Below are 22634 nucleotides of genomic sequence, written 5' to 3'. Positions count from 1 at the left end.
CACTCTCATCAGTCTTTCTTCAATTGCTTTCTACAGAGGAGGAGCCACCTGCTTTAAGATCTTTGCTCCTGGCGTAAGCAGAGCGTATTCAGGAGTGTTTGCGAGTGGTCTCGTGGACAGCTCCAGGTGCTGCTGTTCCCTCCAGTTGGCACAGTCCAGACTGCTGAAATCATAACAGTAAGCCCATAAATATTATCACCTCTAGACCACTTATATGGTCATGGATATTTAATGTTTTCGAGAGTGTTCGCAGTGCGCCAACAGTGTTTTGGGTGATCGATGGACAGTGTGAAGGTTGACTGTGTTACTTAGTTGTTATTTGATTTATTAAATAATTGTACAGGAGTGTGAGCAGGATTGTGGATTGATCCAGCCTGCCACAGCCCGTTAATACTCATAATTGCTTAAGAATCTTCAATTCTTGCTGTTAATTGACTTACAAAGGAACTGTTGCAGGCATGTGGCTCAATCCATAGCCTACCATAGCCTGTGAACTCTATTGTTCTGCATCAAATCCCTTGGAGATCTACTGAGGATTATCTGTTAATCTGCATAAGGAACCTTTCACTCAATTGTTATCAGATTTACTAATCAACTACTACGGGAGTGTGTGCAGGAGTGTGGTCTTGGTCCATAGCCTGACATAGCCCGCAAGTATCCCTTATTGTTCAAGGACTTCTTTTTTTTTTCTTTGGCTTCTAATCGATTTGTTAAATAACAATTACAGGATGGTGTGCGCGGGAATGTGGTTTAATAGCCTGGCAATCCTGCTGCAGCCTTTACCTCTCCTGTCCCCTCCCAGGCCCCATGCACAGACCTGGCTTCTTATTTCATCTCCAAACCCCAGGACATCCTGTCCACTCTCTCGCCCTCTCCTCCCTGTACTCTCTCCTCTACCTCTGGCCCCCCTGTGGCCACTTCGCCTCCCTCTTTCTCTTCCTTTCTTCTGTTCTCCCCTGATGAGGTTTCTAGACAAGTCTGATCTATGAAAGTCTCGTCAAAACAGGTTCTTCCGAAACCATCAATGACCACATTGACACCCCTGCTCCTGCCCTGGCTGACTTCTGCAACCACTCCTTCACCACTGGAGCTTTTCCTTCTCCCCTGAAGCACTCTCTTGTGCACCTTCTTCTCAAGAAACCCTCAGCCGACCCCTTGCCCAGCTAACTTTTGCCCGATCTCTATCACTCCTTTCCTGGGCAATCTCCTGGAAAAGCTGGCCATCTCCCAGCTTAATCTTCACATTGAATCTGTTGGTTGTCTCCATGACCATCAGTCTGGATTCAGAACAGCCAGAACATGGAAACTGCTGTCCTGAACATCTGTGAAGACCTGCTCTCTAACCTTGATTCTAATCTCCCCTCTGTCCTCGTCTTACTCGATCTCTCTTCTGCCTTTGACACGGTCAACCCTGCCATCCTCCTCAATCGTCTCTGTGATGACCTTGGTATCAACAATGAGGCCCTGACCTGGCTGACCTCGTTCCTCTCTGGTCGACCCTCCTATGTCCAACTTGTGTCCTTCCTTTCCTCGATCTCACTCTCTACCTGTGGTGTTCCCCAGGCGTCTAACCTCTCTACCTGGCTGTTCAACCAATACCTGGCACCTCTCGCCCACCGCATTGCCGGTCTCTGCTCCAACTTTTAGTGCTGTGCGGATGACAGCTCATTTTTAGGCTCCCCTCTGCCACCTCTTCTCCTTCTCTCATCTTTCATTGTCCATCTGCTATCCAGAAGTGGTGTGCCGCCAACGATCTCTGCCTTAATGCCAGTAAGAAGGAGATTCTCTTCATCAGCACACCTGCACCCTCCTTTCCTGTCACTCTCTGGCCGGCCTCTCTTGTCCCTCTTCCTGCTACCACCTGTGAGGCTAAGAACCTCAGGGTCATCTTCGACTCCACACTCTCCTTTTCTCCTCACATCTCTGACGTCTCTAAGAAGTCAAACTACCAACTGCACCTCTTCAGGTATTCTTCCTTTCCTCTCCTTTCCCCAAAAGCTCTCTGTTGCTAGAGCTCTGGTTCTCTCTAGGCTGGACTACTGCAACAACCTCTTTCTAAATCTGCCTGCTTCTACTCTTCGCCCTCTGCAACACATCCAGAACAGGACTACGAGACTTGTCCTTTGCCTCAAGCCCAGGGATCGTATCTCTCCAGCACTGAAATATCTCAATTGGCTCCCAATGGCTGAAAGGATTAAGTTCAAAACCCTCAGCATTGTCCAAAAGGCCTACTGGGGACTGGGTCCTCAATACCTCCAACTCTCTCTTCGTAAATACCTTCCTACTCGAGCTCCTCGCTCCTCCACCCAACTCCCTCAGGGTCAGTCGCTTCTCCAAGCAATGAGTTGGGGTAGATCTCTTTCTTCGGCTGGGGTCTCCCTCTGGAACAGCCTCCCTGCCTATCTGAAACTCAAGGAGAACCATCTCTGGTTCCGGTAGCACTTCAAGACCTTTCTCTTTGCTTCTGCCTTCTCGCTTCTTCTCCCCTGCTGATTTACTGTCTGATACTGCACTGGTCACCTGGCTACCCTCTGATTTTGGGCCCAGGTCCCTACCCGCCCAGTTGCACACCTGCACTGCCTCCTGGCAACCCTTGCACTTGGGTCTGTATCTGTAACCCTACAGTCCCCCCTGCCTGCACTTTTGGGCACCTGCTGTCTGTGCTTACCCTTGCACCTGCCACCTGCTGGCTGCACTTCTTGTTATTGTTTTGATCCCATGTAGGGCACTGTCCCCTCCCCTTCCCCCTGGCATTTTTCCCCTCCCCTGCACATGTGCGATCTCAATGTCACTTGGCCTAGTAAGATTGTTGTCTCTGTCCTCCCTCAGTTCCCCTTTTCTTACCTCGTCTCGCCTTGAAACACTTGTGTATAGGCGCGTTACAAATGCCATATCATCATATCTTATCATAGCCTGATTTTTAGCATATTTTTACCAAAATCTTCAGAGATCAATTGAATAGCACTGATTAACTGGTGCACATATTCTTCTTCTTGGTTGCTATTCGATTTGTTGATTAAGTGTTAAACTTGTACAAATCTTTTCGGAGAATAACCCCTGACTAATTTGTCTGGGGTAATTATTGCATGGTTTTCAAGCTGTCTCGCCAGAGAATCTATTAATGTGATAATTGTCGTAATTTTGTTTATTAATCCACCTGTATAAGCGTGGTAGCTGGCACAGTCGTATACGTGAGTGCTACTGTTGCATAGTATTTAATTCTACAGTGATGGTTTGAATTGTAACGTAAAAACTCTTCACTTGATCATAGAGAAGTGCTGATAGTTGGAGGTTTGTCTTCTGAGCTAAGGCTACTGGTATATCTAAACTGTTTGTAAGCGAATAGAGCCTCTGTGGAACTGGCTGGAAGTGTTTAACCAGATTGGGCTGTGATTCCCAGCAGCTTCAAACTGAGAGTTGCTAACAACTTAGTAAAGCCCTATGATTGTTGAAACAAGAAGTGTTAAGCGCTTCGCACCACAAACTACCACTAATACTTGTATGTCTGATTAAATGCAGCGTTCAACTAATACACCATCTGAAGTTAAAACATCGGACTGCATGTTAGACAAATCTGGTTTGGGTGATTGCAAAGCGAAACATCTAGAAAATAAAAACTGAAAGGTTACACCTAGTAAGCTCAAATCAGAGGTGGTTGAACTTGCCACAATTCAGGTTGAGATTCACCAAGAACCTGTTATAGAATCGATGATACAAATAAACAACTTAACTTAAAGATACAGAAAGATACACTTAGGTGTCTAGTCAAAGGATTGAATCTAAAGGGTCGACAGGTCAAAGGGTCGACAGGTTAAAGGATCGAATTTTTTTTTTTAATTATATATATTTTTTTAGGTTTTCGTTTAGGGAAAAAAAGTGGTTTTTAGCAAAAAAAAAGGGGTTGGGGGTGGGGCCCCCCCCCAAAAAAAGTGAAAATAAAATGTGAAAATTTTTTTAAAAAAATTCGATCCTTTGACCTGTCGACCCTTTGGTGTCGATCCTTTGACCTGATGACCCTTTCACTGTCGATCCTTTGACTGGCAACCATACACTTACAGCACAGTCCCAGTTTGGTACCTCCTGTTCTCGAACACATGTAGATTCTGAGCATCTATTGCACTGTAGGGACAATCATTTTGTATCTGATGTCTCAATGTTAGCACCTGTTGTGATGGCAGAGTTAGGTAAACTTGTGAGATTATCTTGAGGCGCTGAATCTTCTGGATAAAGGACACAATGTCACACATTACGAAATCTGTGAAGTTAAAACCTCTCTATCAGAGATCCTTGCCAAGATGAATAAACTCAAAGGTTTCATATTGGCTTGTGAGACTGATACTAATACATTTTTATCATTCGAAAGTACTAAAAGAGAGGCCTGCAGCTACCATAGCTACACAGACTGAGCTGAGAGAAGACAAAAAGGTGCAGTTGCCTCGAGGTGTCTCTAAGGCTTCTCAGATTCTCCAACACATACAACAAAGTGTATGACACAATTGGTGTCATGTTTGTTGAAGGGGATAGGAACCACGCATTTAGAATCAAATGGACTAATGTCAGATCAGAAAAACAAAGATGTTCCCAGTCTCACTGTGCCAAGAAATTATAATTAGTTGTTTGTGCAAAGAAAAGTTTCAGTCTACTCGTGTTACCATTGCACCTAACACGAGTAGACTGAAACAAGCGGTCATTGAGCTTTCCGCAACTGCGAGGCATTTTGAGAACTGTATCTGGCATTGTCCTACTCTAAATGTGGAGTTCATATTGCTGCAACCTAAGCCTCTGATGAAAAGCTGTACACAGTTTGAAACACTTGTCAGGCTTCTCTTCGCACAAACAATAAAGGCTTTTCTTTGCACAAACAACTAATTATAATTTCTTGGCGCAGTGAGACTGGGAACATCTTTGTTTTTCTTCAACTATTCCTGTGGATGTGTATTGGCAGTACACCCACACCGCCCAGATACCCGCAGCCTTGAGGTTTATTTTCTTAATCACTGTATAAGCGCTGTGGACTCGTGACTTTTACTGCCATAACTTTGTTAATGTCAGATCAGACCATTCAGGAAGTTGATGAAAACATATGGGACATGGTGAATACCAATGTTGCTAAACTTGTCAGACTTGAACAGAACATGAATATCCTCTTGTGTGCTATAGGAGGGAATGAAGAAAACGCGTTAACTAGATCTGATAGTAAACTGAGACCGGAGTGTGAGGATAACCTCTCACCCGATAGTCCAACACTGTTGACTGAAATCATTGAACAATCCGATATGGTAACAGAACAAAAAGGTCCGGAAGGTACTATATTCCATTTGGCTTCCTCAAGTTCGCCTGCTTATATGGCATTACTCCTTGCCATGTAATCTCCCGGAGAGTTAGGCGAAAAGAAAATAGGGTTAAAAGAAAGGTCAACAAGAACCACAATAATGGTTTGACAAAAAAATGAAAAACAAGCAAGACACCAAAATTGTGGGCCTTAACTCTATAATGAAAAACTTATTTAATCTGCCCGAGGTGGATGAAATTGTTGATTTGAATGATGTGCAGGTACAACCTAAAGATAAGCAACACAAATCTAGGGATCATATAGGCTGCCCTTTAAATGGCCAATCGATACAAACCCAAACCGATATACCCGTCTCTGCTTTAGTGGAGTACCCCTCCACTACAGGTACTGCTAATACGGCTAACAAAACCAACATTTTGGTGGTAGATGAAATTACCTTACCACTACGGTTTGTAAATGGGAATACCAGCATAAAGCAAAGCAAAATGACAACCTTCTTTCCTTCTAACCCTTAACCAACTAAAGGAAAGTTAACCGCTCCTGCACCCAATTTAGAAGCTGTTAGACAAAGTATTCTCATCCTGTCTGCTATTACAAATCCTCTAGAGAAGTAGTTGAATAATTCTATTTCCCAGATGTTGAACTGTATTTGAAATGGCATCTCTTCTACCAGTATGGCTGCAACACAATTGCAATATCTCAGAGCAGAAAATCACTCACTAATAATTATGGGCTGGGGAAGCGATTAAAAAAAATCAATGAAACTAAAAGAATCAACAGATCATGTTTGTAAGATCTCTTTAACCAAATTCCTGTTTTAATATCTATGAATTCAGACGATATAGATTGGATCACTTTACCTCAAACAAACAAGAGTTGGATGATATGCAAATTTCATTCAATAATAATATAAAAACTAATTTTGGAACAACGCAATACTTTTTTGACTTTGAGATACAGGCTCCATCCAATGAACTCCATGGAAGAAGCCAATACATTTGTAGGGTTTCAAACCAAAGTCTCTAATATAGAAAATAATCCACAACCTAATGAAACTAAAAATATAGGCACTAATGAAGAGATGAAAACATCATCATAACTTAACCCTATCGTAAATGGCCAAGATTGGTTGTGGATAGAGTCTGCTAAAAAAACACATTTATGACTCTAGAGCAAGGGTTAACACAGCCCTAGCATTCAATTGATCGCGGTTATGTCATGGAATGTATACAGCCTAAAACACTTGAATTCATGGTTTCACGATACTATGTTAACCATTAAACCTTTGATCATGCTCCTTCAGGAGACTATGGGCCTCATTATAAGTGTTCCTGTCCGGTAACAACGGTACCAGTAATCTTGCTGGTACTGTTGTTACCGAACCGGCAAACTACGAGTTCTGCTCGCGTGTGCCTTCCCGGCCTGCCAGGTCTGACCTACCGGGCGTATCGGAACTTGCAAGCAGAGCATGTCGGATACACCGGCACCATTCTAAATGGTGCCGTTGCATCAGACCTCCCCATTCTCATTGAGCTCTATGAGTCTTGATTGGGAATGGCGAGCATTTCATTCCGGTGCCCGCGAATGGGCAATAACTGGGTCCGGCAGGGCCGTAATGACCCAGTAATTGCCCATTCGCGGGCACCAGAAAATTTTGCAAGTTTGGCGGCAGCCTGACGGTTTTACCGGCAAGGCTACCGCCAAACATGTAATGAGGCCCTATGGCTGTTAATACATTTCATCTTAATGGCTTTGATACTTTCACAAGCCCAGCAAAGAGAACTCTAGCGGGTCGCCCTAGTGGAGGACTTGCTGTTGCTATCGACAGGGGGATTAAAAGTGTTACTCAAATAATTAAATCTGAAGACTTGTTGGCAGTTAAATTGAATTTGGCGGATGAAGAAGAATCTACCCTTCTCATAGTAAATCTGTATTGGAATCTGGCCAAATTTGACCACCTGGTCCTACTCCACATCCATGGTGTCTGGAAGTCTAGGTGTGGGGCATGAGTGAAACACGCATTGGTCCCTGATTGGACCACTGCTAGCTTTTTGAATGGTGCAGATCCTTACCATTGGTAGGCTTGAACTTGCTTCCACCCAGGATTTTGTATAAGAAGGACTCCTGCAGCTATTTCTTCAGATCCACGTTGGAGCCAAGTACCTTGTGTAGGCGAGCAGATGACTGAAGATACATGGACGCCTCCCGAAGAGGCATCAGCATCTCTTCCTGTGTTTGGCCCAGTGAAGCCCTGCTGGACTACCTGATCTGCAAAGGCACTGAGCAGTACTACAACTCTTAGACTGGTGGGACCAAACGGTCTCGGCGTGTTCTTGAGGATCCAGCCTTTCTGAGCCTTTCTGACCAGCTCTCTAGTGGGGTACCCGGGTAGAACCGTAATTTTCTATGTTTTCCACCAGACCTTCGGTAGTCGTCAGCTTGTGGTCTAAATCATCTTCCTGTGGAATTTCAGCCTCCCAGCTTCAAGGTATCCGGCTCTGGAAGGTCTTCTTTAAAGGTGACTGGAAGAATGCCTGATCGCCTGTGTGTGGTAGCTGTTGGTGGAACTTGCCTTCCCCCACCTGCTGAAGTGTCCTGAAGAGCTCTGCACCTTTGCCTTCTGCATTTCTTCTTCGCGAAGGGTTGCACTCTGCTCCTGGAGCAGACCGTAAAAATCATAGCTCCTGCAGTACCTGGGCACCTCTCACTGGAACCAACAGTGGGAAAACTTACCTCCAGCGACCACTAGTCGTCCCATCTAGTCATCTGGGAAAATCAGAGTCAGGGGGGTAAGTAATCACAACGCATTTGTCTTTCCCTGTTCCCCTTAGATGAATCCCTAGAACAAACTGTGGTTACTCCATTCCATTGTTTTTTTGATCATCGCGTCTAAAAGTAGCTGAATCTTAAATGTACGAATATAATTTTACTTACCAGTAACTTTTTTGAATATCTTCTGGAACATTTCACCAACACAAGAACTTTTTCTACCTCAGACCCTTATCCTAAGAAGAAGCTTTGTGACTTTTGGGCACAAGGCCCCACTCATTTTAGGGACTGGATTTATAAAGTTAGGGTATATTTCTTGTGACTTGGTTCCATTCTACTGTATCACTACATACCTTAATTTTGTTGAATAATTTATTGAATGCATTCCTAAGAACCTAACTAACGGTGATGGCATATATGATTTTATGATTGAATGTTATGTAATATCGCCTGCTTGTTTCATTTCCTAGTGTGTTTTTGCGCCTACAATAAATATAGTATTTTTGTACTCACCTGTCAAAATTTAAATTATTGCCTGCTTCATTTTGGACCCATGACCCCACTCACACTCTCCTGACTGAGAGCCTTGAATGCTCTCCACGGTGGGTGGTCATAATTTCGAAAAAAAAATGTCGACAGACAAAAATGTCGACAAAAAAATGTCGAAAAAAAATGTCGACTTTCGTTTTTTTTAATTATATATTTATTTTAGGGGTTCGGGAGTTAAAAAAAAAGGGAAAAATTAAAGAAAAAATTAAAAAAGGGGGGTTGGGGGGAACCCCCCCCATTTAAAAAAAAAATGCATTGAAAAAAAAAGTCGACATTTTTTTTTTCAACATTTTTTTTTTCGATATTTTGACTTTCGACATTTTTGTTGTCGAAATTATCACTGTAAACCGCTCTCCACGTTTACCTTGATAAAGTTTTGGCTAACCTCTGAGTTACCCTGTTTACTATAACTAGATTGGCCTCCTAAAATCTTTACACCAGGCCAGATGCTAGAAATCCATGTTAACACCTGTTTTGCCCCACCTCTTTGCATTATATGTATTGCCTACCACCAGGCATTGGGCATACATACAGAGTCCCCAGTGTATTCCCTTTACTATGTTAACTGTTTTTATACATACAGTTCCTATGTGTTATATTTAACCCAAAGTACACAGCTGACCTTATAGCTTATAGCTGTCAGATATATTCTATGTGTGATTTTATGAAAGTGTCTGTTTCTCAATTCACTAGTGGTAGTCCCGTCCCCTGTCTGAGAATACACTATTGGAAATAACTACTTAACTCCCAGCCCTAGCTCCTCTTTGGAGTTAAGCCTAACAGCTCTGCCATAGCTGCCAGTTTGGCAGCCGCCTGGTCTATCTAACCTTAGAAAGAGTGTTTTAGCTATGGGTTAGAGGGCTTTACATCCCTCACCAGAGGACTCTGGAAATATCTCCCTAACAGTGATGCCTGGTGCTTTTTGGACTCCTTCAGAGGAGGATTTCTATGGTTCGAAATTGAGGAGAGCCTAGAGGCTATTAAGCTCCTGCCTGTAGCATAGAAGAGCCTGGTTAGCTTAACACTGCCAGCTACCAGGAGCTACTATTGACTCCCCAGACCAACTGATGCTGAACAAACACACCTATGTGAATGTAACTCTGTGCATATGGGACAATCTATAAATAAACCTTCAGTCAGAATGATGTGACATTTAAAGCATAAGGGGTCATGAATATTGGTCAGAATTATATATATTATGTGGCAGCACTCAAGAGAGAGCAAGGGACTCTGCAGCAATGGATTTCCGTCGATTCAGCAGATCTTTGTGGTTTTGGCGTCTTTTTCTCAGCGCCAATGAAGAATGAAAAGCTCGGTTTAGATTTCCTTGATCCCTCAGTCCTGGATTCTGGTGAGGGGACTCTGGACGTGTATTTGTTGCTTCTGTAGGGTCCTCTGGATGCCTATGAAGATCTGTCCGGATTCGGACTTCAGAAGACAATGCACTCGCAAGTAGTCGAGATACCCATGTTATTGGGCTTCTGCAACCTTGGAAAGTCGCAGCAAGTTGGGGGCTGCGCCAAAGTAGTTTGTCTCGAGGCCAGTTGGTCCCACCAGCCTATGGGAGGAAGTCGTCTTTTACGGGTCTTCCCTGTCGATTCGGAAACAGGGTCAGCACAGCTGTAGGGCTTCACCGGGATCTTCGCGGTCCAGGAGGTTTCTGCTGGCATCTTCTCTCATCTTCTGCTTCGGATTCTGTCCTCCAGTGGTCGACTCTCCGCTTAGTCCCAAAAACCTCACTTTTATGCAAGTTCCCATTCATTCACAGCCCTAGGCTGTCAATCACACAGCAGGGTGGCTGCAGCCAGCCAGCCAATTGGAACTGGTTTCACTCAGGCACACCTAGAGACCATCCCTCACTTCCTGGCTTTCCAGACACACTGGAGCCTGGGTGGGCTGAAGCTTGCCAAAGGCTATCTACACAAAGGACTCAAACCTGATGCAAACAGAGTAAAAGCCTAGAAGAAATTAAAAGAAATGGCAAAAAAAGAAGACGAGGCCCATTTTGGGAAAATGGTCACCCTTGTGTGCAGCACTGCAGCTGAGGTATCAGCCTGCAGATACATGTCACTAGGTAATACAAACAAGAACCCACTGCCACCAACCATTCAAGTTTAGTGTAGCAAAATGTTACATGAGGAATGGGTTAAAGGAATTACTAGGTAACCCCCAGCATTCCACATAGGGTGGTGGGTGCTGGACCTATAAAGTAAAGGTAAGTAAGACAGGGGTCATCTTACTATTCTTGGGAACAGTAGTTCACCCAAGAAAATGTAGTTAAACATTAAGGGAAGTCCAAGGTTGGACTTCTCAGTGGCACTGCACAAAAGGTAATGTGTGTCACAGTGAAAAACCAGATGCCTATCGAGTTTAACAGAATCCATAAAACAGTAAGGAGCATAGAAAATCATAGTCAGAAAAACACATGAGTGAGTGAGAAAAAGGTCCCCCTCACTCATGAGTAAAATTTAAAAAGCCATGAATCCAGCAAAAGAGCTGGGGTCTCTAACGTTAAAGGGAATTGGCACAGAAATTTCACCTCGTCGAAGGGGGTCCCGCCAATCACCCCTCTTCCTGTATCAAACTCCCACACAGGTGGGGGGTTCACCTCCCCTTTCCCCCTGCCCTCAATCCCATAGCAGAACGCTGCTCTGCATCTTAATTTTATGCCTTACACCCGACGTGCACTGCCCCCTACATATCCCTGACCCACCCCTCTCCCATGTGCACACACCTCACCTCTGGCTGTGCAATTATTTGCCACACTGCAAATGTGGTGCAGTAAAGGCCAGCATTGCACTTTCAGCACAGCTGAGATGTGCCACCTACATTAGTGCCTATGGTGCACTATTAGAGCACCTCTAACAGTGGTGTGGAAGCAAACTTTCCTACATTTGAAGAAAGAACGGGTTGTTAAAGCATGGGAAATATTTAGCATCGACGAGTTGACCGGTCTGATTTGAGTCCTGAATGTGCCTAGAATAGGAATGGAGGACATTCTTGGATAAGCGCTGTAGATATGGGTATAGGGGCTTTTGAGTTGTAATGGTAGAAATGACAGGACTTCAGAAGTAAACATCAGCCGCACTGTCTTTGTGCCATTTCTCAGGAGAGGAAAAGCAGATGGAGAAGATATTGGACTGGATGTGGTGGAAGGATTGTTTGGAGACTGATTTATGATATGCATGTAAAATAAAACCTGGAATAAATCCAAGAAGGTTTAACATTGCATTGTAGGAATTAAGAAGCACGCTGAAGTGGAATGCAGGAACTTTGGTTCTACCTTAACCATTCACTATTGTCCTAATGATATTAGGATTTACTTTTAAAGAATGTAATCCTTTTATGGGTTTTCCGGGTCTCACATTGGTGTTCTGGGTCTCACATTGTGGATTTCAATTGATATATTAAAAGCAGAGATTTTCCAATTATGGCCATGAGGAAGGTTTGTTATTGGGCAAATGTGAGGATTTGTTATTTTCCCTTTTATACTTTGATAAAATATTTCAATTTAAAAAAAAATCTGAAGATTTATGACAAAGGTAAGGTACAGATAGGAGTTGTGGGTTATATGTGAGTAGAGGAGAGATGATGAGCCTGCTATTAAGATAATGTTACGAATATAATGTACAATTTGTTTTCTTCAGCATTACATCAGAAATGTTGGCACAATGACTACCTCTGGGCCAAATCGGTAAGTTACATTTCCTTTCATGTTATTGTACTGGAATTATTTCCTTTGCTGTTTTAGGTGTAAACAAAATAACCAAAGTTAGATACTGCAAGCATGTACATTGCTTTGGACAGGAGTGCAGTGCAGTGATTTTATAAATATGAAGTCCTTAATAAATCAGAGGTACTGAGGATGATTTGCTTTATTATTTTGAAACAATGGTCTTGGGGGAGGATGCGCTTATTGAATGCCCATCTCGTGCACAGAAATGCTGTTTTTAGGGCACCTATGGCAGCCAAAAAAGTTGATTTGGAAAGAATAGAAATCTAGTAAACCTCTATCGTGTTCAGAATGGATAAAGGAGCTATATAAAATGCCCCTGATTGAGAAACATCAGAATAAATGTAAACTGTTGTTAGGTAAGAATTTAATAATACTGATAAATCTTGCTTACCTGTATCAACCACAGAGCCTTTTGCTGGACTGGTAGATGATTTTTCTCTATATCTCAGTGAGTGAGAACCTTTTTCTGCACTCAAAGGCTTTTACTCTTTTTATGGGTGTCATTTTTAAACTCTACATAGTGCCTTTTTAATGTTATCCTCTTTAACAACTTTTGGCAAATACTACCTATTGTTACTGGGTTGTCTTGAGGGCACCCCTTTTAACTTTCTCTGGCTAACCTTGAGAGAACTACAGTTCATTTTATAAGGTGAAACCAGCACTCCACACCTTCTGTGGAGTGCTGCGGAGGTACAATGTATACCCTTTCTCCTTTTAACTGTAACATTTATGTTACAGGGACAAGCTTACCTTTAATGGCTGGTGGCAGTGAACCTTTTAACTAATTTGGTGCACCTTTGCCACGGGCTGGTTTCACAGCCCCGGTAAAGGCAATCATGGGTGCTCATTTTACCAAAATGTGCCCTGTCTTCTTTTTTCACCATTTTAATGTTCCTTGTGCTTTCTTGTTCCTTCCCCTGACATCCAGGGCAGGAAATTCCTTTGTGTTAACTTTATTTTCGGTTGTGGGAATCCTGTGGATTCCCTGCCCAGGCTCCAGAGTGTCTGTGAAGGCAGGAAGCTAGGGAGGAGTCCAACACTCTGCAGCCCTTGGTCTTCCAGCTTGACTACAAGAATCCAGTTCAAACCGAAAGGCTGGCTGTTCTGAAAGGCCTGCCAACCCCCCCAAGTTTGAATGGTGCATGGCTGTTTGATTGGCTGGGTTCCTGCATAAAAGTCTGATTCTGGAAGCTGAATAGGTAGTCGACCACTGGAACCAAAACTGAAGAGGAAAATGAAGAACCAAAGGCTGTAGCGATTTCCAGCGACCGTAGAGCCTGCTGTGTAACTGGAGTCTGCTGTAATCCTTCTTTCTTTCCAATTGACCTGGGTATCCCAAAACAGACGACCCCCGACCCAGAGCCTGGCAAGACCCGCATTTTGAGCCATCCCACGTCATGCAGCAACCTTGCGCGGCTACAATACCCCAATACCGTGGGACCTTGAGCCATTGAGCGGTGCATGGTCTTTCGAATTCCGAATCTTGCTGAAGCATTCTGGGTGTCTTGCTGGACCTCCAGAGACGTGAATCGTCTGAAAAGTCCCCTCACCAGAGCTGGACCTTGCAAACGACGAGAATCTGAACTGCGATATGCAGTTTTTTTCTGGCTCCTGAAAAGGGTGCAAAAACCACAGAGCCGCATCCAGCCACGAGGCAACTCTTGCCTGTAGCCTTCTTCCGTGATCCCTGCTGCAAAAGTCCTTCCAAAGTCCCGTCTTCCGTCTTCTTGACAAAGGAATCCATTGACCGAGTTTTTGGCTGCAGATCCTGAAGTCTTCCTGCTGCAACTCTTCTTCTATGCTGAGGTACTGTGGTGGCTGGGTTATTTTACCTACCTTAAGCCTTTGTGATTTCTAAATAGCTTTGGCGGGTTTTCTGTGATTGGGAGGCACTCAGCCAGTTCACCCAGGCCCACTGCGGAATCCTCCTATGGTGTCTTCTCTGAAGTCCCTGGACCCTTGGCTAACTTTAAAGTTAAATACTTACTTGTTTGAAAAGTCTTCCTCTGGAACTCTGACTTTGCCTGCAACTGAACCCTATCTCACCCTGCCTAAAGCTGGCACCTAGAGCACTAGGGTCCCTGTACCGCCTCTGAGTGAACTAATGCTATAGACTAAGGGAAGGACTTGATAAGAAAAGGGCCTTACCTTGAAAATAATAAGAAGTGTTTAAAAGTTACTTACTTGCAAAAGGAGTTGGTTGGTAACTTTAACTCTGAGAATGAGCCGTTACAAAAGTAACCTTGAATGTGTGTTGCACTATTCTGAAATAAGGTTCATTTACTCACCTGTGAATTGGTTGTCTCTTCCCCAAAAGTAGTGCTGTTGGTATAACTTTACTATTCCTGGTAGGATAAGTGTATAAGTGTGCCCAATTGGGTCTTGCTTCCCCTGATTTACTGTTAGCGTGTACAGAATAAGTCTGCCGTAGACTATACTGATACTTATTTGCTGATAGCTCCTTTTAAAAGTACATAGGTTTTACCTGCCTAGAATAGCTGTGTGCCATTCTTGAAAAGTGTTCTTAGGTCCATCAATCCTTGGTCTGCCTTGAGCCATGCAAAAATAGTGTAATACATTCTTACTGATCTTAGACTGTGTTTCACTAAGCTGAAAGGTAAATTTAATTGTATATTATACCCCAAGGTCCAACTCCCTTAGAATAACTGTGTTATCTTGAATCAGGGTTATAGGTTTTTACTGTTTCTGGAATAAGTGTTTCACTATTCTTTTATTTTTATTTTTTTAAACAGTATTTTTATTGATTTCCAAACAACATAGGATCATGTCATTATCCAAACATTAACATTCCTTTACCCCCCTCCCCATTGGAAGTTCACTGTATATGTCTCTGTACGCTGAGGTGCCTCTTCTCCTCCTTTAATCAAACATGTCTAGTATCCTTATTTTATGCAGGCACCATTGTTCCATATAGTCGCTTTGGAGAAATTCCAGGGTCTTGCCCCAGTCAACTCTGAATTTTTGATGTTCCCCTTGAATATTGTACGTCATGCGTTCCATGGTTCTATGTGACCAGACTCTTCATATCCAGTCTACTGCCATAGGTGGGTATTTCTGTTTCAATTTTGGAGCTATTTCCAACCATGCCCCCATCAATAATCCCATAAAATTGCTTTTCTGTGTCATGTTTAGATGTTTATCCTGAGGATCCCAGAGCCCACATAGCCACACTTCTTCCCCCAGGCTCCCGATGTCTGGGAACATTGTGTGCATTTGAGTCTTGACATCTACCCAACATTTCTGTAGGGCCGGCCAGTCCCACCAGATGTGCTGCCAGTCTCCCACCCCTCCACATTCCCTCCAACATTTATTTGGGGAGTTTCTGTACATTGTGTGGAATCTTTCTGTCATATAGTGCCATTGTACGAGAATTTCCATCCACATTTCTGTGGTCTGGATTGCTCCCATGAGCTTGGGTATCACCCCCCAAATGTATTCCCAGCGTTCCCTTGGGAGTGTATCTTTAAGTGTCCTCTCCCATATTTTTATGTATTGCCATTTGACGTTTTCAACTTGGGCATTAATAAACTTATAGATGTTCGAGACAAGCTTCTTTTCACCTGTGTGAGTCATGATATATGTTTCGAATGGGGTCAGCACCCTTGTACCTGTCGTTTGCGTTCAGGTCGAAGTGTGTTGTGCATTCTGCAAATGATCTTATCTGTTGCGCCTGGTACATGTCCCTGACCATTTTACATCCTGCATCCTCCCACTTCTGGAATGTCCCTTTCTTCATTACCGGCAGAAATTCTGGGTTCTTGAATAGGGGCATAAATGGGGCTGGGTCTTTAGTTAGAGTTTCTTTCTGGGTGGCTTTATCCCAAATACTTAGCGTTGCTTCGCTTTCATAATCTCACTAATTCGTACATTGGGGTGTCTATATTGTTTTCCTAACCAGAGGAGGTGTCGGGTGGGTGTAGTCTCTACTGCTCTGTCTTGTGATGCCCATATTTTCTGTGACCTGTCCAGTATCCATTCTTTCAACACCCATAGTTGGGCAGCTTCATAATATTTCTTAAAGTGCAGGAGGGCACATCCTCCGTCTTTTCTCGGTGAGGTGAGAACCGCACTAGATATTCTGGGGGTTTTATTCTGCCATATGTACGCTGAGATTATTTTCATCAGAGATTTTAAAAAAGGAAGGTGGGATTCTGATCGGTAAAGCCTGGAACAGATACTGTGAGGACTGGGGCTAAAATTTCCTTATTTTTGATTTTGATTTTATTTTATTTTATTTTATTTATAATGCGCAAAAAACCATGCCCAGGGGCAACCGGGCGCATACTCTTAAACATGTTACAAAAAGCAGTAGTTACAGTGAGTTACAAAAATATACAGCATATATACATGTACCGAAGGGTAGCATTAACAGTGTATAATACAGGGACAGAGCAGAGAGAAAATGTATATTCAGTCCTGTACCCCACATGGAGTCTGGACTGTGTCAAGGTCTCATGAGTCTTGGGAGAGCAGCCATGTTTTAGCATTGTTCTTGAAGGAGTGGAATGATGGTTCAATTCTGATAGGTGTGGGCAGGGTGTTCCAGAGTTTGGAGGCCAGGACGGGGAAGCTCACCCCACCAGCTTTTTGGAGTTTGCATCTGGGCACGATGAGGCTGTGAGTTTGGGCTGCTCTGGTAGGACGAGTGGAGGTGTGGCATGAGAAGCGAGCGGACAGGTAAGGTGGGGCGTTGTTGCTCAGACATTTGTGAGTCAAAGCTAGGGTTTTCAGGGCAATTCTCTGTTTTAACGGGAGCCAGCGTAGGTCCGATCTGATGGAGGGGATATGAGAGCGTCTCGGGATGTTTAAGGCTGCCCTTAAGGCATTATTTTGTACAGTTTGCAATTTATTAAGATTAGACTGACTGGTCCCTAGGTAGAGAGCACTACAGTAGTCGATTTTGGCCATAACAAGAGTTCTAGCGAGTGTGATACAGTTGGTGGAGTTTAGGAAGGGTCTACAGGCAGTGATAAGTTTGCAGGTATAGGCCGAAGCTGACCTAACTGCATTTATTTGTCTGTTCAGAGAAAGCGAGGAGTCAAGATAGACCCCTAGCGTCTTAGTATCTTTGGAGGCTTTAATGTCATTGCCGTCAATAATGAAGGACTTGTAGGTTTGGTCTAGTTTGTTGAGCCGATGATTTGATCCTAAAAGTAAGAGCTCAGTCTTATCATCGTTAAGGCAAAGTTCGTGCTGTGCCATCCAGGCCTGGATGACCGAGTAAACATTGTTAAGGGCTTTGGTGTCAGCTGTGTAGTCTCCTGTGATAGGGATGAGTATCTGGGTGTCGTCCGCGTAGTTAGTGTAGGAGACACCCAGATAGTCAAGCACATCGAAGAGGGGTTTGGTGAATATGTTATACAACGTAGGGGATACACACAAGCCTTGAGGAATGCCACAGTGAATAGGGGAGGGATCCGCTGATGCCAGCGGTGAGAAGACCCTCATGGATCTATTGCTCAGGAATGAGTGGATCCAGACATTGGCAGAGTCGGAGAAGTGGGCTGCGGATTTGAGATGCTGGCAGAGTATTTGGTGGTTGACCAGATCAAAAGCCGCGGAGAGATCGAGGAGAAGGAGAAGAGCTAGCTTCCCATTGTCCTTCAGTGACTCCATCTGAGTTTTCAAGTCGATCAGAGCTGACTCTGTGCCATGTTTAGGGCGCAACCCTGATTGTCTTAAGCCCAGGAGATTGTTTAGTTTGAGGTAATCCTGAATCTGCAGGTAGGCTGCACGGTCCAGGATCTTCAGCAGGAATGGGACTGTAGTGATAGGTCTGAAGTTAGTTGGGATATTATGGTCAAGGGAGGGTTTTTTGAGGAGTGGGATAACCCATGCATCCTTTAGGTTGTCGGGGACAATACCCGTCTTGGAAGAAGCATTATGAATGCTGTAATGAACGGGGCTAGCTCATGAGATGCTTCCTTGATAATAGGTGCTGGGCAGGGGTTGCCTTGGCAATTGGAAGGTTTTAAATTGTTTGATGTTTTCTACTTCGAGAGTAGTGAGTGGGGAGAAGGAGAAAGGTTTATGCGGATAGGTTAAATGTGTATTAAGTGTAGGTGTGGTTGGTCAAGCTGTAGGGATTTCTGTTTGTCCCTGATTTTAGATTGGAGGGTAGCAATTTTACCCAGGAGTGCTGACTGAATATTGGTGCACCAAGTGTTGTCTTTGGAGCAAGAGTCAGGGGGGGCTGCAGGTGTCTCGAGTTCCTTAAGGATATTAAAGAGTTCCTTAGTATTGGACTGGGCTGACATAATGCGGTTATTATAAGAATCTTTTTTTGCCTGGAGTACAGCTTCTTTATAGTTAAGGGTGGCTATCAGAAGACTGTCCTTGTGGGCGTCGGAGTGGTGACTTCTCCAGCGTGACTCTGCTGTGCGTTTCTCTTTGCGTAACACTCTAAGCTGGGGAGTAAACCACGAGTTAAGGTGTGCTCGTTGTTTGGGTTTCCTCAGTTTGAGTGGGGCGATAGAGTTGATGGCTGCAAGCAGTGACTGGTTATACATGTCGGCTAGGTTGGTGGGGTCTGACCAAGTGTCAGGAGCGTTATTTAGTGTGGGAAGGATAAGGGGGAGTAGTTTTTCTGTCGTAATGTTCTTCTTATTTATAGTGAGGGTGGCTGGGGCATATGCAAATATGCATTGTAGAATTGTGCAGTGTAACCGTCTGGGCCTGGAGCTTTGTTTCTAGGGAGGTCCCGGATTGCCCTATTCACCTCTTCCACCGTGATTTCCCTGTCTAGTTGTTGCTTTTCCTCTTCCGATATATCTGGAAGGTGGACTCCTTCTAGATAGGACGTTTGCTGTCCCTCGTCAGGGTGATCCGAGGAGTAAAGGTTCTGATAAAATTGCTTAAATATATCCCCTATGTCAGATGTTAGTGTCTTCGTCTGCCCTTTATCATTCGTTAATGCCTTTACTGCTTGGTTCTGCTTTTTCCCTTTCAGTTGCCTGGCCAGGAGCTTGTTGGATTTATTCGCCTTTATATAGTACCAATGTTTTAAGTGTAACAGGTCTCTCTCCGCTTTTCTAGCACGAAGGGATTACAGCTGCCCTTGGATAGGGCTTTTTGTAGTTTAGAGGACGGTTTCTGCAGGATTTCAGCCTGAATTACGCATATGTTTGCTTCTAGCTCCTTTTCCCATTGACGGTTCTGTTTCTCCCTCTGTGACTTAAGTGCAATGAGGTGTCCCCTTGTCACTACCTTTAAGTCTACCCATAATGTCTCCCTGGATATCTCTGGGATGTTATTGCATGCAAGATATTCTGTAATGTGTTCCCTGAGAGTACTCCCCATAACTGGATCCCGGATAATTCCACTAGGAGTCGCCATTTCCATAGCCCTGAGTGGCCTTGTGTCAACGATATGTCTGCCCACAATGGTGCATGATCTGAAAGCGAAATGGAGCCGATCTCCGTATCTTCCCCAGAAGCCCCGCCGAGACCCAGAGATAATCTGTCCTTCTCCAGCATGGGGTCTGGCATGGATTCACATGCTCATGAATATTCCCCGTCGTCAGGCTGGGAATCCTCGGTAAAGAAAAAATCAGTATCAGTTTCGTTTCTGATCTGTCTTTCTTAGTAGTAACCAATCACTGATCTCTGGGTTATACTGCCCCCAGCCAATGACTGCCCTCTCCCTAAACCCCTCCCCTGGCAGCCATCCTCAGATTTATACCGCACGTTCAAGTGTTGGGAGTCTTCGTGCTTTAGCTCTCGAGCTTTTACTGCGTTTTCGCGCTTTTTCAGGAGAATTTTCTCATTTTTTCGGTTTTATCGAGCCTCAAGCTCCACTGTTTCTACTTCCGATAACGGGGACCCGTTTCGGAATTCTTCTACGCCCCTCAAGGGTGAAGTTTTCGTCGAGTTACGCTTCTTGGAGGATTCCAGAAGATCTGTGGTCTACCTCAACGGACATGGACCAGGACAAGGGAAGCTCGACGTCCAGATCCAAGCTGTTCAGGAGCTGCCCAGGATGCGGATTGCAAAATGTTTTCAAGGAGGACGAGCATTCAAGATGTCTCTACTGCCTTCATGAGGACAAGATGCACGTGGAGAAGGACTGTGCGCTCTGCAAGAACCTGTCGGAATGGACCAAGCAAGATCGTCGTTCCCGCCTCGCCGCCTGGCTGGAGAAGGGCACAGCAGGTGAGAAGGCGAACAAAAATTCTGAGCGGTCTTCTAAGTCCTGTGAGGGCGCCCCGGCGACAGGGGCCCAACAGAAGGCCAAGCACCGCGAGTCCGCGGGCACAGGGAGCGCCAAAAGGTCGGGCTCCTCGGCTGCCAGGCAGGGCGCGACTTCCCCGGCACGATCAACTATGAGCCAGCGCTGTGGTTCGGGGAAGAGGAAGTCCGAGAACCCGGGTAAGCTTCTGGAGAGGCCCCGGTCGATCTCGAAGGGAGCCGAGGGGGAGCGAGGCGATGACCCTCCCCCCCCAAAGCAAAGGCCCAGGACGCACCTAAGGTGGTGAGGGCCTTGATCCAACTGGCAAAGGCCTCTATTGAGGTTGTCGCAGCAGCCCTGGCGAAGCCGGCAGAGGCTACGCCAGTGGAGGCGGCCTCGGGGCCCAGAGTTTCCCTGCCACCGCAGAGGGAATCCTCTTTCCAGACCATCGTTCAGACCCCGTGGAAAAAGAGGGGGGTGGGGCGGTGGCCGTTACGGACTCCTGATTCAGCCTCCGAGGAGGATCCGGTGGAAACCGTGAAAGGCCTCAACGAGAGGTTCGTAGGCCTCAACGAGAGGTTCGAGAAGGTTCCATCCCAGGGGAAGGTTCCCGCTGATGTGATTGAAGATAGCGACGATGGCGACGACGAGGGCCCAGTGGAGCAGCCATCCCGTCCGTCGCAGCCATTACCAGAGCCCCAGGATAGCTCGGCGGCCATTTTGTTGGCGATCCAATCCTTATGTACTGAGATAAGGACAAGGTTACCATGCACCCCGACGGAGGATCCAGAGCCAGGACCGTCGGGAAGACCTCCGAACAAGCGGAGGAGAGTCCACCCCGTGCCGCTTTTCGTGCCCGCGAGGCCTGTGGACCCCTCATCCCCCTCGCCGGACCCTCGGGAGGATACGGCGACGGATACAGCAACGGGAACGGACGACGACAGCGGCGATGATACAATGGACATCCCGTCATCACCCCCCCTCGGGCCTCTCCACCGCACGAAATTGGCTCTTTTCATGCCATGATAGCCAGGGCATCCAAGCTCTTCTAGCTCTGCCCTGAGGAACAGAAAAAGGAAGGTTTTCTTTACCAACGACGGGAGGCCAAGAGAAAGACGGTCCTCGCGGTGCCATTGCTCAATGACATCTGGGACGAGGGGCTGGCTATCCTGAAAATCCCTTCCATGACACCCGCCAAAAGGGACAGGTACGAGAAGAAGTACCGGGTCCCAGATGCCGCCCCCTTGTGCCTCAGGGCCCAGCCCACGCCGGACTCTGTCGTCTCGGCAACGGCCAAGAAGAAAGCAGCGGGTGCGGCGGCTTCAACTTCCACTTCCCCGCCGGACAGCGAGGGCAAGAAGTTGGACTCCATGGGACGACGAGTCATCTCGTCGGCGGCGACGACGATTAAGGCGGCCAATACCTTAGCGATTGTGGCCCGTTACGACAGGGAGCTTTGGTTCAAGATAGCTTCTCTGCTAGACTTCCTACCGGATGACAAGAGGGCGGAGGCCCTACAGATTCTGCATGAAGGCGAGGTGGCGTCGGATCACGCCATAACGGTGGCAACGGACATTGCCGATACCGGATTTCGCCAACTGGGCAACAGGGTTTGCCTCAGACGATGAGGATGGCTCAAGGCGACGGACTTTCGCCAGGACGTCCAGACCAAAGTGTTGGACATGCCGTTCGACGGCAACAACCTGTTTGGAAAGACAGTGGATGAGTCCCTCCAGGCCATCAAGACAGACACGGAAACAGCCCGAGCTCTAGGAGTCCTTCAGCAACGTCGGCCCTTTCGGAGCTCCGGAAGCAGACAGGGAGCCTCCAAGGAATCCATCGGTGGCTCTTCTACTTACTGCCAGGCGGCCCGCTCCTCGTCCCAGGAGGGCTACATAGGCTGCGGCAAGCAAGGAGGGTCTCGCCGCCGTCGGCAAGGAGGCCAAGGCGGCAAGGCCTCTTCCAAGCAGGACTGAACCGGCCGTAGCGTCGGGCCCCCAACGAAGCACCCCGGTGGGAGGCCGGCTGACGAAGTTCGTCAGCGTGTGGGAGTCCATCTCCACCGACCGTTGGGTGCTGGACACCCTGGCCCGCAGACAC

General features: G+C 45.8%; 1 protein-coding gene across 3 annotated transcripts in view; it reads left to right on the top strand.

Moving 5' to 3' along the window:
- PHF11 (PHD finger protein 11) overlaps nt 1–22634 on the top strand; it is a 1101640-nt gene that overhangs the window by 761561 nt on the left and 317445 nt on the right. For all 3 annotated transcript variants that reach the window (XM_069639873.1, XM_069639871.1, XM_069639872.1), the window contains exon 9: nt 12259–12305. In XM_069639873.1, the coding sequence (XP_069495974.1) occupies nt 12259–12305 (47 nt within the window). The remainder of the gene's footprint in view (nt 1–12258; nt 12306–22634) is intronic.

This window comes from Ambystoma mexicanum, chromosome 7q (assembly GCF_040938575.1).
Source record: "Ambystoma mexicanum isolate Mex_15411 chromosome 7q, UKY_AmexF1_1, whole genome shotgun sequence".
NCBI classification, from domain to species: domain Eukaryota; kingdom Metazoa; phylum Chordata; class Amphibia; order Caudata; family Ambystomatidae; genus Ambystoma; species Ambystoma mexicanum.
Note: the sequence above shows the minus strand (reverse complement) of the source record. Positions and strands in the feature narration are given on the sequence as shown.